The sequence below is a fragment of the Populus euphratica genome, unplaced genomic scaffold (assembly GCF_000495115.2).
Source record: "Populus euphratica unplaced genomic scaffold, PopEup_1.0 scaffold69.1, whole genome shotgun sequence".
NCBI lineage: Eukaryota > Viridiplantae > Streptophyta > Magnoliopsida > Malpighiales > Salicaceae > Populus > Populus euphratica.
The window spans coordinates 153,608-169,860 of NW_011499947.1; the positions used below are offsets into that span (position 1 = coordinate 153,608).

At 33.9% G+C, this 16,253-nt stretch overlaps 1 protein-coding gene across 1 annotated transcript; it reads left to right on the top strand.

Annotated features, from left to right (window-relative positions):
• Positions 1-8,932: 8,932 nt before the first annotated feature.
• LOC105137650 (root phototropism protein 2-like) lies at positions 8,933-11,553 on the top strand. The gene is made up of 5 exons (XM_011043462.1): positions 8,933-9,141; positions 9,255-9,324; positions 9,467-9,844; positions 9,957-10,682; positions 10,803-11,553. The coding sequence occupies exons 1-5, from the start codon at positions 9,086-9,088 to the stop codon at positions 11,295-11,297; spliced, it is 1,725 nt and encodes a 574-aa protein (XP_011041764.1). The 5' UTR covers positions 8,933-9,085; the 3' UTR covers positions 11,298-11,553.
• The last annotated feature ends 4,700 nt before the right edge of the window (positions 11,554-16,253 follow it).

Consider the following 16,253-nt stretch of genomic DNA (forward strand, 5'->3'; position numbering starts at 1 on the left):
CAGCGAGAAACCACCCCCCCCCCCCCCCCTCCCCCCCCGGGGTCCAAACCTATTTACATGGACCTCCTAATCAACCACCAAATTAAGCTGTAATAATACTTATTCATCCCGACTCCCGAGTTAATTTCTTAAATCAGTATGAGATTTGTCTCGTGGCTCAACTATAATTAAATATTATATGAGTGGAAGTAACGAGAAATTTTATTTTTTATAATTAAAAAAAGGAAAAGAAGGTCGCTTACTAAGTAAAAACTTAATATATAAAACTTTTTATTTAATAATTATTTTTTATTTTAATTATTAAAAACTTTAATTAATTTCAAAATTTTAAAAAAGGGGCTGATTAAGTAAAAAAATATATAAATACTCTTAATACATCTTACCTGAGTTAAGCTACCTTGTTTATTTATCTTATATAAACTAAGAAAATATTATATTTTTTAATTGTTGGTCTATTTAATATTAAAAAAAAATCTTTTTCTGTAAATAGTATCATCCTATTACCAATATAAAAATAAAAATAAATTATCTTTTTATTTAATATCAGAAATATATCTTATATATAAGTTCATAATCTTATATATTAAAAAAATTATTTTTATATTTTTGAAATATAAGTTAAAAAAATTTAGAATTTTACAAACTTGTTATAAAATCCTTACAAAAATATTTTAAGTGTTATAAAATAAATGCTCAAATTATTTTTTTGGAATTCTTGGTCATATGCTATTAAAACATTTAATTCTTTTTTTATCTTTTTTGTTTTAAGCATTTAAAAACATATAAGAAAATACAAACTTACATACCCATCTTTTTGCTAATTAACCCACACACTTGTGTGTGTGTGTAATCATCTTAATCCTGAAATAGACATTCAAGAGGCTGAAGATAGCCTAGGGAGATTGCTGCAACCAAGAAATAACACTAGACTTGGAGGAACCATGGCAGAACAGTGGTGACGCATCTTCTCCACACGCCACCATCATTTTTGGTGTGTGAGTTCCACGTCGTCTCTTAGAAACTAGAAAATTAGTGGATTTGGAAGACGTCCTCTTTTCCTCCTTTCCTTTATTAGTGGTGAAGGTCACCTGGCCTACAAGATAAAAACAAACACAAAACAACAGTAGCTTTTACTTTTATTTTCCTTTTTTGATTAATTTTTTCTTCCTCTTAGTTTTTTTTCCTTCTTCTTCGGGTGGCTGTTGTTGAGAATGAGAGAGGGATGTTAATTTCAGTTTAGAGGGGGTAACATGAATGGTTGCCGATTTTTGTGATGGTTTATGGAGGTGATGGGTAGATCTCGGTAGAAATGGATGGTTGCATGTAGGGTGTTAGAAGGTGCACGGATAGCTTACGATTTGTAGTGCTTTTAGTCTTTGGATCTTCAATAAGGACATGGGGCGAAGGACGTCATTGTTAGGAAGAGGGGACGGCATTGATGCGACTGGTAGTGAAGGAATCAGTTGGCAAATGGGTTATGGGTGAAGAGATGTATGGTTGGAAATTATAAGAAAATAAACTTAATAAAAAAGAAAGGGATGAAAACAGAGAGATTGAGAATAATTGCCACACTAAAAGTGTCATTCTATTATGTTGTATGCAATATAAATATTAATACATGGGTTAGACTTTCTCAAGTCTATTTACAGAAACTCAATAATGTAAGGTAAGTCCAATCAATTACATGTATTACAGAGGGAATTAATCATTCTAACTAAGGAATGTCATTGCTTCTGATTATGAGACTTCCAAGGCTAATGTAGTGAAATCAGCAGATTGCATGGGACTGACAGATTTGATAGGATCTGCTGGTGTAATTGTCTCTGTAGGTGTAATATTCTCTTTACCCCTCTTAAGTATAACAGAGCAATGCGAAGATTGAGCTTGGACTTAGAAAGAGAGAACTGATCATAACTCAGGCCTTTGGTGAATATATCAGCAAGCTGATGAGAGGAGGGAACCTAGAAGGTATGGAGAGATTTATGAGCAACTAATTCATGAACAAAGTGATAGTCAATATCAATATGTCGATAGCGAGTATGGGCAATTGGATTGGCAGCTATGTGGATAGTAGAGAGATTATTGACATAGATGCAAGGAGCAGCCTGAAGAGGGATACCAAGTTCTTGAAATAAGAATCTAAACCAGGAGATTTCAATGGTCGTATGGGCAAGGGCACGATATTCATCTTCACTACTAGAGCGAGAAATAATAGACTGTTTTATGGCAGTCTATGTGAGAATTAAGGCCAAAAAATATACAAGCACTAGTGGTAAACCGTCGATCATCTACAGAGCCAGCCTAATTAGCATCAGAAAAGTTGCATAAAATGAAGTCATCGAACTGGTGAAACACAAGACCTTGCTCAACTATACCCTTAATATACCAAAAAAATATGCTTGACAACCTAAAGATGGGAAGAATGAGGGTTGTACATGAATTGACGCACTTGATTGATAGTAAAGAAAATATCAGGTTGCAATAGAGTAGGATATTGGAGGCCACCCACCATGCTACGATAGGTAGAGGGATCAGGTAAGGGATCTCCATCCAAACAAAACAATCGAGTGTCAGAAGGTAATGGTGTAGGACATGGTTTACAATCAATCAATTAAATCGTTTTAATAAATCAACTGCATATTTAGTTTAAGAGAGGAATAAATGATCACTAAACCATGTAATTTCCATGCCAAGGAAAAAATTGAGCTCACCCATTCGGCAATTGTCAAAGGTGGAGCACAATTGATCAAGAAACTGGTGGGCACGTTGGAGTTTAGACCTGGTGACAATGATATCATCCACATAAACAAAGACATAGATTTTGCAAGAAAAGCAATGATAAATGAAGAATGATGCATCAGATTGACCAGGAGCAAATCCTTGAGAAAGGAAAAATGCACTAAGACATTGGAACCAAGCTCTAGGAGCTTGTTTAAGGCTATAAAGAGCCTTATGAAGCTGACATACATCCTGAGAACGTGAAGAATCATGAAAGCCAGGGGGTTGTTTCATATACACCATTTATTCCAAGTAGCCATTCAAGAATGCATTCTGAACATCAAGCTGTTGAGGGGACTAGTTAGAAGATACAGTCAGAGACAAGATAGTATGAATGGTGGCTAGTTTAACTACCTGGCTAAAGGTCTTTACACAATCAAATCCTTTCTGTTGATTGAAGCCTTTGGCGATAAGACAGGCCTTGTAGCGATCAATAGAGCCATTAGCTTTTCATTTTACTTTGAAAACCCATTTGTAGCCAACAATATTCATTTAATAGGAAGCGGGAACCAGAGACCATGTTTGATTTTTCATAAGGGCATCATATTCATCTTGCATGGCAGCTTGCCAGTGACTGTATTTGAAAGCCTAGGCAAAACTCGTTGGTTCAAAAGACATAAGATCAGAGCAAGTGACAGAGAGAGCATGTGGTAAAGGATGTAGGGTGGTGTGAGAGTATAGGGGTTTTGGTTCAGGACCAAATGGGATGATGGTCTTAAGACTCTTAAATTTTTTAGAAGGGTTTGGTGTGGTAGGAGAGTTAGGAAGGAGAGATGGGTCAATAGGGGAAGGAAGAGGCGTTGATATAGGTGAAGGGGTTATAATGTGGATGACAAGCGCGAGGCTTGTAGAGTTGGATGGTAGTGAGGGAGACATAAAAGTTGATAAGGGGTTGTTGGATTAAGAGACAAGGGAAGGAACAACTGCTGTTGAACTAGAAGAGAGAGGTGGTGTGGGGGAAGTTGTTGTGGGTTAGCAGAAGAAGTGACTAATGAAGAGTCAAGGATAATGTAGGTTGGACTTGTAGAATTATTGGTTTGTTGAGAGTATAGACTAAACCCAATATCAAGGTTAGCAGTAAGTATGGATTGGGCAACTTGTGTAAACTAAAGTTGCTAGTAGGGAAAGCTTGACTCATCAAAAATCACATATCGAGATATATAAATCCAACCTGAAACAGGATCAAGACAACAATAGTCTTTGTAATGATCATCATAGCCAATAAATATACATGGAACAAATTTGAAGTATAAATTATGCTTGTTGTATGGGACCATATAAGAGAAGTAAGCATATCCAATTTTTTTTTAAAATGCATAATTTGGTATGCATTGAAGTAATTTTTCATAAGGAGATATGTGATCAAGCTTAGGAGTTGGTAGACAATTAATCGGAAAAACCACAGTAGAGAAGGCTTCAACCCAAAAGTTGTGGGGCAATCAGGATTGGGCCAGTAAACAGAGTCCCATTACAACAATATATTGATATTTCCTTTCCACCACTCTATTTTATTAAGAAGTGTATGGACATGAGATTTGATGAGATATTTCATGATCACGTAAAAATATCATAAATAATTTGCTGGTAAATTCACCTCTACCATCAACCTGCAGTTGTTTAATGTGAGAGCTAAACCGATTTTCCACCAACTTTTTAAAGTGAATAAATGTAGTAAGAACTTCTGATTTCTTAACCAATAGATATAACCAAGTAACTCGAGTATTATCTTCGATAATGGAGAAATAATAATGATAACCAAAATTTGAGGAGATTGGTGCAGGACCCTATAAATCAAGATGTAAAAGTGTAATGAAAATTAAGCATGAGAGTGTCTGTCTTCAAATGACAATCAATAAGATTTTCCTAACAGGCAGATATGACAATTTTTATTAGAGACAATTGCACCATCAAGTGGTAAGTGGTACTTATTCAACAATATAGTAAAAACTAAATGAGATTGGTGTCCAAATCTGGCATGCCATATGTCTTGTGTTGTACACTTTCCATAACAGGCAATTTGACGAGCAATAGAAAGGGATGTTTGAATGTGATAGAAGCTATCAAAACTACTGCTAGTAAGGAGTACCTTCTCCATTTTGTCATCCTTCACATAAAAACCAGTGGCATTCACCTTAAAGTGACAATCATTATCACAACAAAAACAATAGATAGAGATCAAGTTTTTATGGATAGTAGGCACACAAAAAATTTCATTAAGATTTAATGATTTATACAACCCAATCAATTGTGTATTGCCAATATGAGTTATTGCTAACTGATTACCATTTCCAACAATAATTTTATCTGTACCTGTGTAAGGATGAACATTAAAAAAAGAGGTGGTGTTGGCTGTCATATGATGAGAAGCACCTAAATCAAGAAACCAATTAATATTTACCACATAAGCAGTAGGAGAAGGAGAGTTGCTAAAGTTTTCTGCCATATATGCATGAGGTCTACGGTTAGGACAAAACCAAGCTATGTACCCCTGCTTATTACATCGAAAACAAATGACTTCACTGCATTGGGTATTTAAGAATTTACCTTAAGGTGTTGGAAGCAAATGAGGGCACCCATTAAAGAGAGTTGCTGGAGAAGAGGTGAGAAGAGCAAATTGAGGGTTGTGAGGCTGAGAGTGACGATTTAGAAACCAAGCCCCTTGAGCCGGCTTCCAATACCCTGTTCACCTTGATCCACGCCCTTGATTCCAATTCCAGCCACGACCGCATCCTCTTTCAAATCCGTGATGAGGATTGTGATTGTGACTAGGCATGTTTGAATTGAAAGGGCATTCATTGGGCATACGGTCAGTAGCCATAGCAACTCTTGAAGTCAAGGTAAGAGACATTTGTTTCTATGAATGCTCTTTTCTTAGAGCTAAATCATATAATTGATCAAAGTCAATATCAGGATGCAGGTGAAGTGTTGTGGTATCTCTTTGTATTCAAGACCAAGTCCATCCAAAATATAATTGATGAGTTCATCATCGTCCATGGTTACACTAGATTGTATGAGAGAATCAAAGAGTGATTTGGCATAATTGAGATAATCAACCACTGTGGTGTTGTTGTCCTTCCAGAGAGTATGAATTTGGTCTTGAATAATCCATACACGAGTGTTAGCAATAGGTGAAAGACGTTTGGCTAGTGTAGTCCAGGCTTGATGAGCAATGATATATGGGATGAGAAGTGCTTTGATGGAATAGGAGGAAGTTGTTTTGATCCAACTCAAGACCAATTTATCTTTTGTTAACTCTGGGTGCACAAAACCATCTTCTTGCACTTTGGGTGGTTTTATGTTGTTCTTAATTACTGCTGTAAGGCCGTGCATCTCCAGTATATCTTTAAATTAGGATTTCCAACTCAAGTAGTTAGTGCGATCCATAGGAACATTGAACAAGGATGAGATATTGAAGGAGGTAGGAAAAGAATGAGATGTGAATGGAGGTGAGGAAAGTTTTGACATTTCAGAAATCGGTTTTGACATATCAAGATTTCTTGATTCTCCAGATTTGGGTGTGTTGGCCATTGGTTTGGGTAGGATCGATATTTTAAGGGTTAGCTCCAAAGAACTCTGATACTATATAAGAAAATAAACTCAATGGAAAAGAAAGGAATGAAAGCAGAGAGATTGAGAATAATTGTGACGCTAAAAGTGTCATTCTATTCTATTGTATGCAATATAAATATTGGTACATGGGTTAGACTTTCTTAAGTCTATTTACAGGAACTCAACAATGTAAAATAAGTCCAATCAATTACATGTATTACAAAGGGAATGTCAATTAATTATTCTAACTGAGGAATGTCGTTGCTTGTGATTAGGAGACTTCTAAGGCTGATGTAGTAGAATCAGCAGATTGCATGAAAATGATAGATTTGATAGGATCTATTAGCATAATTGTCTCTGCAGGTGTAATATTCTCTTTAGAAATAATGGTTTGGATAAAATAAAATGACAATTATATGGCTGCTGGTAGTTGAAAAATGAAAAGAGAGGTCGTTATTGAAGAAAATCAAAATAAAAGAGTGAAGCTAGTAAAAAAAGACGTTGGTGATGACAACATTAGCTAGAAGAGGTGGATGTGAATAAAATGACAATTATATGACAACATTAGCTAGAAGAGGTGGATGTTTATAGTGGTTCCAGGGCGGGGAAAATGGTGGGGAGTTTTTGTTTTTGTGTAGCTGGTTACTAAGTTTAGGTATAATATAATGGGTTTAGAGATTTTTTTTTTAATTGTGTTAGATGCGTGCAGGGAGAGAATGGAGGAATAATTTTTTTTTAATTTTTGATTTCTTCTTTTTTGTATGAGATAAATACATTTTTCATAGGGGAAAAATTTTATTTTTTTTCTAATTTTTTTGTCCAACAAGCAATATTAATTCATTTTAGTACCTTGTTTTTTTTCCTATATAAATATTTTTGTTGTTTTATATTTTATTTTTTTTTTAAAAAAAAAAGCAAAATCAACACCGATTTCATGAGAAAAACCAATGATTTTAAAAATAATATATCAAAATTTGAACTTGTCAAAAAAATTAAAATTAAATTTTTTTTAAAACAATGCTGAAAATAAAATAAATACAACTAGAAAAATAGAGAAAATAAATTAGATTAGAACAATTACTACCAATTGAGAAACTAATTTGGAGGAAATAAGCATTTCTTTTCATTTATTTAAACATAATAGCTACAAAACATACAATTTATGCCACTAATATTAAGTATTTTTCTTAGGATTTTGTACAGATATATTTGCAGAAACATAAGATCATCATGGATGTATAATTGTGGTATGTAGATGAGTACGAACTGCAACCCTTCATGGTACGGTCACGGTTGAGGGGCGTGAATAGAGAGAGACGCCAATGCCCACGGTTGAGGGGCGTGAATAGAGAGAGACACCAATGGGCATTGGCCTATATTCTCATAATCTCAGAAGCAACGTCAATGTGTTCCGCTACAAGCAGTAGTGTTTCTTTATTATTCATCTGGGCTTAACTCATTTGATATTGTAAAGAAATTCATGGATATCTGTTTCTTCAATGACGGGGGACAACGTGGCAGTAAATGCCACGAGTAGATACAGTATTGGATGGAGATCTGATTCCAGTCTTGTATTATCCAGCCAAGCAAGCAAGCAACAGCAGGCATGTCAGTCAAAGTTCGAGCCTAGAGGGGTCGGGTGTGGTGACCTATCATCATAGCAAGGCAAAGGACGGGAAGGGGATGCCCAGTCTGACGTGGTGGATCATGGCCAAAACTTTATGACAAAGGTAGCTGGAGAAGTCTTCACCACTTGTTTGAGTGGCAGAGACATTGCTCGGGACCTACATCCAATAATGTTTACGCTGCTCTTTCTTCATTTTTTGGATTAGTATGTTTGATCCAGCAGATTGACCATGACTACTTTCCTGTATTGTTTCTTGTCATATTCTTATCATAACGTCAATTTGATTAGCTAACGATGTAGCCGGTCTGGTAGGAACCAGAGGCTCTAGGTGATAGTGAGAATATGATTTTGTTTGATGAGAATCTGATAAAAATAGAAAAGGTGAATAACATTACATATACATATATATAAATGGATTAGTCGAATACAAGTAAATATAAGAGGAAATCTGGTTACCAACAAAGTATAATTAACATGTTATATCTATTGACTGATCATTGAATTAAACTTAAATTTGTTCAGTATATTTCTGATGCCTTATTCTATTGAAGGCATGACTGACTATAACCAGTAAAGATCTCTAAATTAGATCTTGAAAATGTTGTTTTTCCTTTTATTTTTATAAATTTGATGTTATTTTTTGATTTTTTTTGTTAGTTTTTCTTTTTATCCAGAGATTATGACTTTCCTTCTTTGTCAAGATCGGGTTTCAATTTTATATTTCTCATTTGCCTTTCTTTTCTTTTTCTCTTTTCATCTCTTTCAGGATCAAAAGAGTAATTCATGGAGTTGAATCATTAAAAATAAAAACGGTGGATTGGAAATACATAAAAGGGTCATCATAGACGTTTGAAATTTCTGAGATTGTGATTGCAGCCGAATAGAATTGACGCATGTTAATGCCTATCTGTCGTGAAGCCATCTAGGGTAGATTAATCCATAGCAAGTTGGGTAACGATCAATACATTTGCAAGACTATCATTATAAAATAAAAGTGAAATTACAGTAGATAAGTACTAGATTAAGAAAAAGCAACTTATCCAGACAAAGATTGCTATATAACCCAACATAGATACTCTACTTATCTGAAGATCTCTTTCCTCTAAAAGCCAGTTAGGACAAGGCAGAAACATGGCTTCTCCTGTCAGAAGCAGGCTTTCTCTTGCCATGGAGAGAACTGGCAAATGGTACGAACACCAATATTATTCATACATATATTCTTGTTTGTAGTTAATTGTACATGCTAAGTCGAACATTAGCTCTTGCTTATTATTGTCAGTCCTTTCTAAATTTTCTGTAGGGTCTTTTCTAAAGATATTCCTACAGATGTTGTGGTTGTAGTGTGTGAAGCCAGCTTTTCTCTTCATAAGGTATGGAAATGTTGTGTTACTGATCTTTTGCCAATCTTGTATTAATTTGTAGAACAAGTGCAAGAATTAAAGAATGAAAACGAGGAACAGCTTTTATAATGCTTAATTAATATGTTATTATGCTTTTACTACTTTGTGGCAGTCCATGCTAATGGCAAAGAGCAACTACATACGAAAACTAATTTTTGAATCAAAAGAACCGGAGCTAGATAGGATCAATCTGTCTGGCATACCTGGAGGGCCTGAGATCTTCGTAAAAGCAGCAAAATTCTGCTATGGTTTTAACTTTGAGATCACGGTTCATAACGTAGCAGCCCTTCGTTGTGCTGCTGAGTATCTTCAAATGACTGATGTGTATTGTGATTACAATCTTGCTGGTCGGACTGAAGATTTCCTTGCTCAAGTAGCCCTGTCTAGCCTTTCCGGCGCCATCTTTGTGTTAAAATCCTGCGAAGATCTCCTTCCTCTGGCTGAAGACGTCAACATTGTCCAAAGATGTATCGATGCCATCAGCCTTAAGGTACGTTGCTAGATTCACATAAATTAGTAGCTTGTGTAACAAATATTATCGGGTTATCTGGTTAATTTTCAGTACAATTTTGGTTGATTGATGTTAGTTTGATGATTGTCAGGCTTGTAATGAGGCAAACTTTCCAAGCAGAACACCACCAAATTGGTGGACTGAGGAGTTATCAATTTTAAACATAGAATTCATCGGCAGAATACTGTCTGGAATGAGGAAACGCGGCGCGAAAGCACTAACCTTAGCAAGTGCTTTAATAACATACACAGAAAGAAATCTTCGAGACCTTGTTCGAGATCACTCCGGCAGGTGCACCAAGTCCTCCATTTCTGATGATTCTGGTATGTATGCCCACGAACGCGAGCTTCTGCAATCAATAGTCTCTCTCTTGCCCTCGGAGAAAGCTTCCTTGCCTATCAACTTCCTCTGCTGCCTTCTCCGTTCTGCCATCTTTGTCAAGGCCTCAAATTCTTGCAAGAATGAGCTCGAGAAGCGAATCTCTGTGATATTAGAGCATGTCACGGTTGATAATCTACTCGTCATGTCTTTCACTTGTAATGGTGAGAAACTTTACGATCTGGATAGCATCAGGAGGATCATGTCAGGATTCATGGAGAAGGAGAAGAATATGGCTGTCTTCAGTGGTGGTGATTTCAAGGAGACATGTTCTGCAGCAATGCATAGAGTCGCAAAAACTGTGGACTCGTACCTTGGTGAGATCGCAACCTATCCTGAACTCACCATTTCCAAATTTAATGGGATTGCAACTCTTGTGCGGAAAGGAGCCAGAAAGGTTGACGATGATCTCTATCGTGCCATCGACATCTATCTGAAGGTATAATCAGTAAACTTTTATTAGCTATGCTTATCAATTCAAGCTTCTTTATTTATTTATTTCAGTGTTTGTTCATTTGAGAATAGGCATAGAAGTAATGGTTTTGAGTGCTGATTGCAGGCTCATCCGAATCTCGATGAGATCGAACGAGAGAAGGTTTGCAGTGTCATGGATCCATTGAAACTCTCCTATGAAGCTCGAATCCATGCTTCACAAAACAAAAGATTACCACTACAGATTGTTTTGCATACCCTTTACTACGATCAGCTTAAACTAAGGAGTGGTGCAGATGATCAGCCTGATGCTGCTGCAACAAGGAGTCAATTGCAATCTGATGTTTCACTTGTCAGTGAGAATGAGGCCTTGCGATCAGAGCTTAAGAAGATGAAGCTTTACATCTCAGAAATGCAGAAGAATAAAGGGAGTTCAGCTAAAAGTATTTCTGCTGCTGCTGCTACTTCTGGGCCTCGAAAACATACCTTCTTCTCTTCCATGTCGAAGACCTTGGGGAAGTTGAATCCTTTCAAGCATGGATCTAAGGATACTTCTCATATCGATGACAATCTTGCTGTGGATATTACCAAGCCCAGGAGGAGAAGGTTCTCCGTTTCTTAGAACTTAAAACTAGCTAGTTAATTACCTTCCATTGAATTTGTGTGACAAATTTGCGTAGATAGAGCTGGACTGGTGATCTACTCGAATATTGTGATGGTATTATTTTGTTTTCCTTTAGTTTCTTAATATATTTGGATTATAAGTTCTAATAGTGAATATATGTGTAATCTCAATGTGATGTAAAATACTTAAGAAGGGAAATAATTGGTCAATGGAGAAATGTTTTATGAAATTTTCAATTAATAGAGGTTTTTTTGGAATTATGTTCTATCATTCAAATTTCAAAATGCTTTTCAACTTGTATTTTAATTAAATTATGCTATTTTAATTTTTTTATAATTTTAATATGAAAATATTGAAAAACAGTCTATTTATTTCTATAGCCTATATATCATGTGTTTATTTTCAATTATTAATTTTACCATGTTTTCAATTTAATCAATCCATATTTATTTATTTTACATTAATTGTTTAGAATCAATTATTTACGATAATTAAATTTAATTATAGTATTTGATTTGAATTCAATTGATAAATAAGTTGAATTCAAAGAGATAAAATTTAATTCATTTTATTTTCTATATTACTCTCATTATATTCATCTTATTTTTTCATGTCTTTAAAAAAAACAGCTAAATGAGTATTTTGAGAAAGTTAATGTAAATATTATTTTTTTTCATTTTGAAGATAAAAGAGGTTAAATTTGAATTATTTTTGTAGCAGTTTTAAAGATTAAATTATACTTAAAATTTATAAGAATAGTGCAAAGGATTTCGTTTCATTTGAATTCCAAGCATGCCGGTGTTTTCTACTTCATGAACTGGGTTGTGATCTTTTCATCTTGCGGGCTTGGATTTTAAAATGCTAGGCAAATGGTTTTGGACTTTCACCAAGCAAACAGGCTGTAGACTATGATGATGCTCTAGACCTGCCTATTTCACTTCCCCATTTTAGTCCTTCAGTTATTGTTTAGTGCCCAAAGGAAATTGTATCTGCACCCTTCGTTTGTCAACACAATTGATGCTTAAACTGGAGCAGATGCATAATTTAGTTAATAATCCTGATGTAAATAGTGTGTGTGGGAGTGTGTGTACAGTGGAGAAACTTGATGTAATGTAAATGGTAGATGCTGCTGGTTATTTACAGTGGAATCAATCCCAGTTTGGGCTTTTAAGTGACCATCAAAGATTCAGGCTTAAATCTTTCTTCAACATGACCGCTTGATTGACTTTCTGGCTATAGTCTGAAAATGGACAGATTTCACTGGATTGATAAGGTCACAGTGGCCAGCTACTAGATGGACAGATACGCTGAAGCCCTGAGCCAAAATGGAAGATTTGATGGAGAACCTGAATTCCCTTTCACCTGATGGATCTGATAACAATGTCATGACTTGAATCCCAACACACCGATGAGACAGGAGAGTAAGATCAGAATAATAATAGAATTCTGCTGTCCGTTCTTCTGTTAACTGTGTGTTTGGTGCTGTGATATCAGTCTAGAAGCGCACTCCTAATTTCAGAATTGATAGATGGCGTCGACTAGTTTTCAGAATACATGTCCTTCTCCGATGAACTCTGGCACAGCAGCGGGGCGACTCATGTTTCCAAACAAGCATTGCAGTTTTGGAGTTCATGACTTTTGAATCGAATGTTTAAAATAAACTACTTAGATCAATTTTGTTTGATGGTTCTCGACAATTAGAAATCCTGTTAATCCAGTATATACTACCAGGTAATGCAAGGGAGAGGAGAGGAAACCTTAATTTTTTAAGCCTGTATATTTGTTGAAAATAATTTTTTTAAAAAAAGTTAATTCCTGAAAAAAAAAGATATTTTTGAATATTTAATAGTATTATAAAAAATAAGTTAGCAAACACTTTCCAGTATTTGATTATGTTATGGAAAATGAGTTGGATAATAGCTTATTAATATTTTATTTTTTTTAAGTGTATTAAAATAATAAGAAACAAATCTTAGAAATTAAAAGGTTGAAAAAGAATGAAATTGAAAAAAAAATCTAATTTCATAAATTATCTCTGCGGGGCGACTCATGTTTCCAAACAAAAAAAACGTTGACTATGCTGTCGGCTTGGGAGCATGGATAAATTGCACCGCAGCTGGGCCAAATGGACCCTAAAGCACTCTAAAAAAGAAATAAGCATTGCAGTTTTGGAGTTCATGACTTTTGAATCGAATGTTTAAAATAAACTACTTAGATCAATTTTGTTTGATGGTTCTCGACAATTAGAAATCCTGTTAATCCAGTATATACTACCAGGTAATGCAAGGGAGAGGAGAGGAAACCTTAATTTTTTAAGCCTGTATATTTGTTGGAAATAATTTTTTTAAAAAAAGTTAATTCCTGAAAAAAAAAGATATTTTTGAATATTTAATAGTATTATAAAAAATAAGTTAGCAAACACTTTCCAGTATTTGGTTATGTTATGGAAAATGAGTTGGATAATAGCTTATTAATATTTTATTTTTTTTAAGTGTATTAAAATAATAAGAAACAAATCTTAGAAATTAAAAGGTTGAAAATGTATGTATAACGATGGACATTGGTGACGTAATTAGGATGCAGAAGCAAGATTCGAAGGAGCACTTGGAGACAAGATATATACAAGTTGGTTCAACACATGAAGTTAAATCCGACAAGATCCACTTTGCTTTGCCAGGCATGGCCATTAGTTGATGGGTTATCGGGTGACCTTTATGCTATCTTATAAAAACAAGTTCTTTATTAAAATATAATACCCTCCAACATTTAAGTCAATAAATTTTAGCAGGGAATTGATGCACACGAAAGATAAAGGGAAGGAAGACTGTGGAGAGTGTGTATTGTTATTGTTATTTGTCGTCTATGATTTACACGTTTACTTATATTTCAAGATATTTATACGTCTCTATCATATAAGTTTTAAAATAAAATAATAATAAATAATTGTTTTTTTTTTTTTTTTTTTTTTTACGTGGGGAGTTATATGAAAAGATGGGTTGGTTGCTGCGTCGTGTTATTGATGAGAAAAATTAATGCTTGAGGTTGACTAGCGGGGGTGACAAGCGTGCACACCAGGACTCAAACCCATGTGCGATGGAAGGAGCTTGGCTCCTGCCACCGCTAGACCAAGCCCCTCGGTGCTAAATAATTGTTTTTAGTTATATGAGAAGATGGGTTGGTTGCTGCGTCGTGTTATTGATGAGAAAAATTAATGCTTGAGGTTGACTAGCATGGAAGGTTGGTGAGTCAAGACAGGTCGAGAGGAGATGACCTTTTGCTAGAGGATAGATTCCTTCTAATGAAACGGAGCACTTTTATGTGAAAATTTAAAAAAATTATTTTAAAAAAAAATAATAAAAATTAGTTTAAAAAAATATATATTTGATTAAAATTATAATTAAAATTAAGATTAAATAAAAAATATTCTAATATGTTTAGTTGAATTTTTTTTTATAATTTCCTAAACTTTTAACAATATGCAACAATAATAGGTAAAATATCATTAGGAATAAAAATAGAATTGCAATCAAATTCTGTAAATATTACATTATAATATATTTTTTTTCTAATATAATTATGTAGTATCATTGAATAATATCAAATATTATTTTTTTAAATAAAACACAATGCCAAAAAAAAAAATTGGATTGTTTTTTTAATTTATTAGATTGAACCCAGTCCAATATATTTAAATTAAGATCTAAACTCGTATGGATTATGAACAATAAAAAATAAATTAATTCAATTACTCTACTATTTACATGTATAGTAAATAAAAAGTAAATTATAATTTATTTTCCATGAATGAACAAAAATAACAGCAATTTAAATAATTTTATCAAAACAAAACTCAATTTTTAACTTAATCAACATTAATATTTATAGCTCAGTGTGAGCCTCAATACCCACTTCAATACCAAACAGTCACTAAATAAAATTAATTAGCTGATAAACTACCCAGGGAAAGCAATTCATCCACACCTCATAAATGTGATTCATAATTTCATTTTCTCCAGGGAAACAAAACTAAATAGAAAAGAATTTCACATGGAAGAACACACCTTCCAACAAGTTTTGAACCCTCTGAATCGAGCAGTTTTAATTAAATCTTATATTTAAAATAGCTTTGAATATCAATAGTTAAATTTCAAATAGAATTTAATCTTTAAAAACAACATAAAAGTTTACTACACTAAAAAAAGTTTAATGTTAAAACTATTTTTTTAAAATACTTATTTTTTTTAGAAACCTTTAAGAAAATAAAATGAAGGTAATTAAAGTAATATAAAAATTAAATTAAATTAAATTTTATCTCTTTCACACTTATAAATTTAACTTATTTATTAATTGAATCCAAATTAAACACCACTGTAATTAAATTTAATTACAACAACAAATTAGTTTTAAATAAAATGTGTGAGTGGATGCATGGATTCATCCTCAACGAGTCTCTAATGATTATTATACTTTAAATTAATCCCCATAATTAAAGGTCCGAGGCTACCTGGGTTTGGATCACAATCTCGAACTATAATAAATTAACAAGATTCTCGCAACAAGGACGATTTAGGATTAAAGAAAGGGCAAGACGGTCGGCAAAAATCTGTAAAGAAATTGGGCCCTCCCACTTTGATTTTATAATACAGTAACCACACAAAACGATCGTAAACAAATGAGCATGCAACTAGGATTTTCTGCCCCCATAGATATAAGAATATGAAAGAGATTTGAGCAGTGAATGATATGACCTTGATTTCCAAGTCAAAATCAGCTTCATGGGATCGATCGCAGCGACTGTAATCACTTAATTATGAGCTCAATGTGATCCAGGAATTATGTATGTATTAAAAAATTATTATTTTAATTTAAAAAAATTAAAATTGGATTAACTTTTTTTCTTCCTAATTGTGACATAAAACCTAATCGATTTAGTTGGAGTTTTAAAACTATAAT

What these genes read in the sequence shown, in the direction of transcription:
- LOC105137650 (XM_011043462.1), top strand. Translation starts at nt 9,086, where the DNA reads ATGGCTTCTCCTGTCAGAAGCAGGCTTTCTCTTGCCATGGAGAGAACT. An exon ending in ATGGAGAGAACTGGCAAATG is followed by an intron (nt 9,142 to 9,254) that starts GTACGAACACCA and finishes AATTTTCTGTAG; the next exon opens with GGTCTTTTCTAAAGATATTC. An exon ending in CCAGCTTTTCTCTTCATAAG is followed by an intron (nt 9,325 to 9,466) that starts GTATGGAAATGT and finishes ACTTTGTGGCAG; the next exon opens with TCCATGCTAATGGCAAAGAG.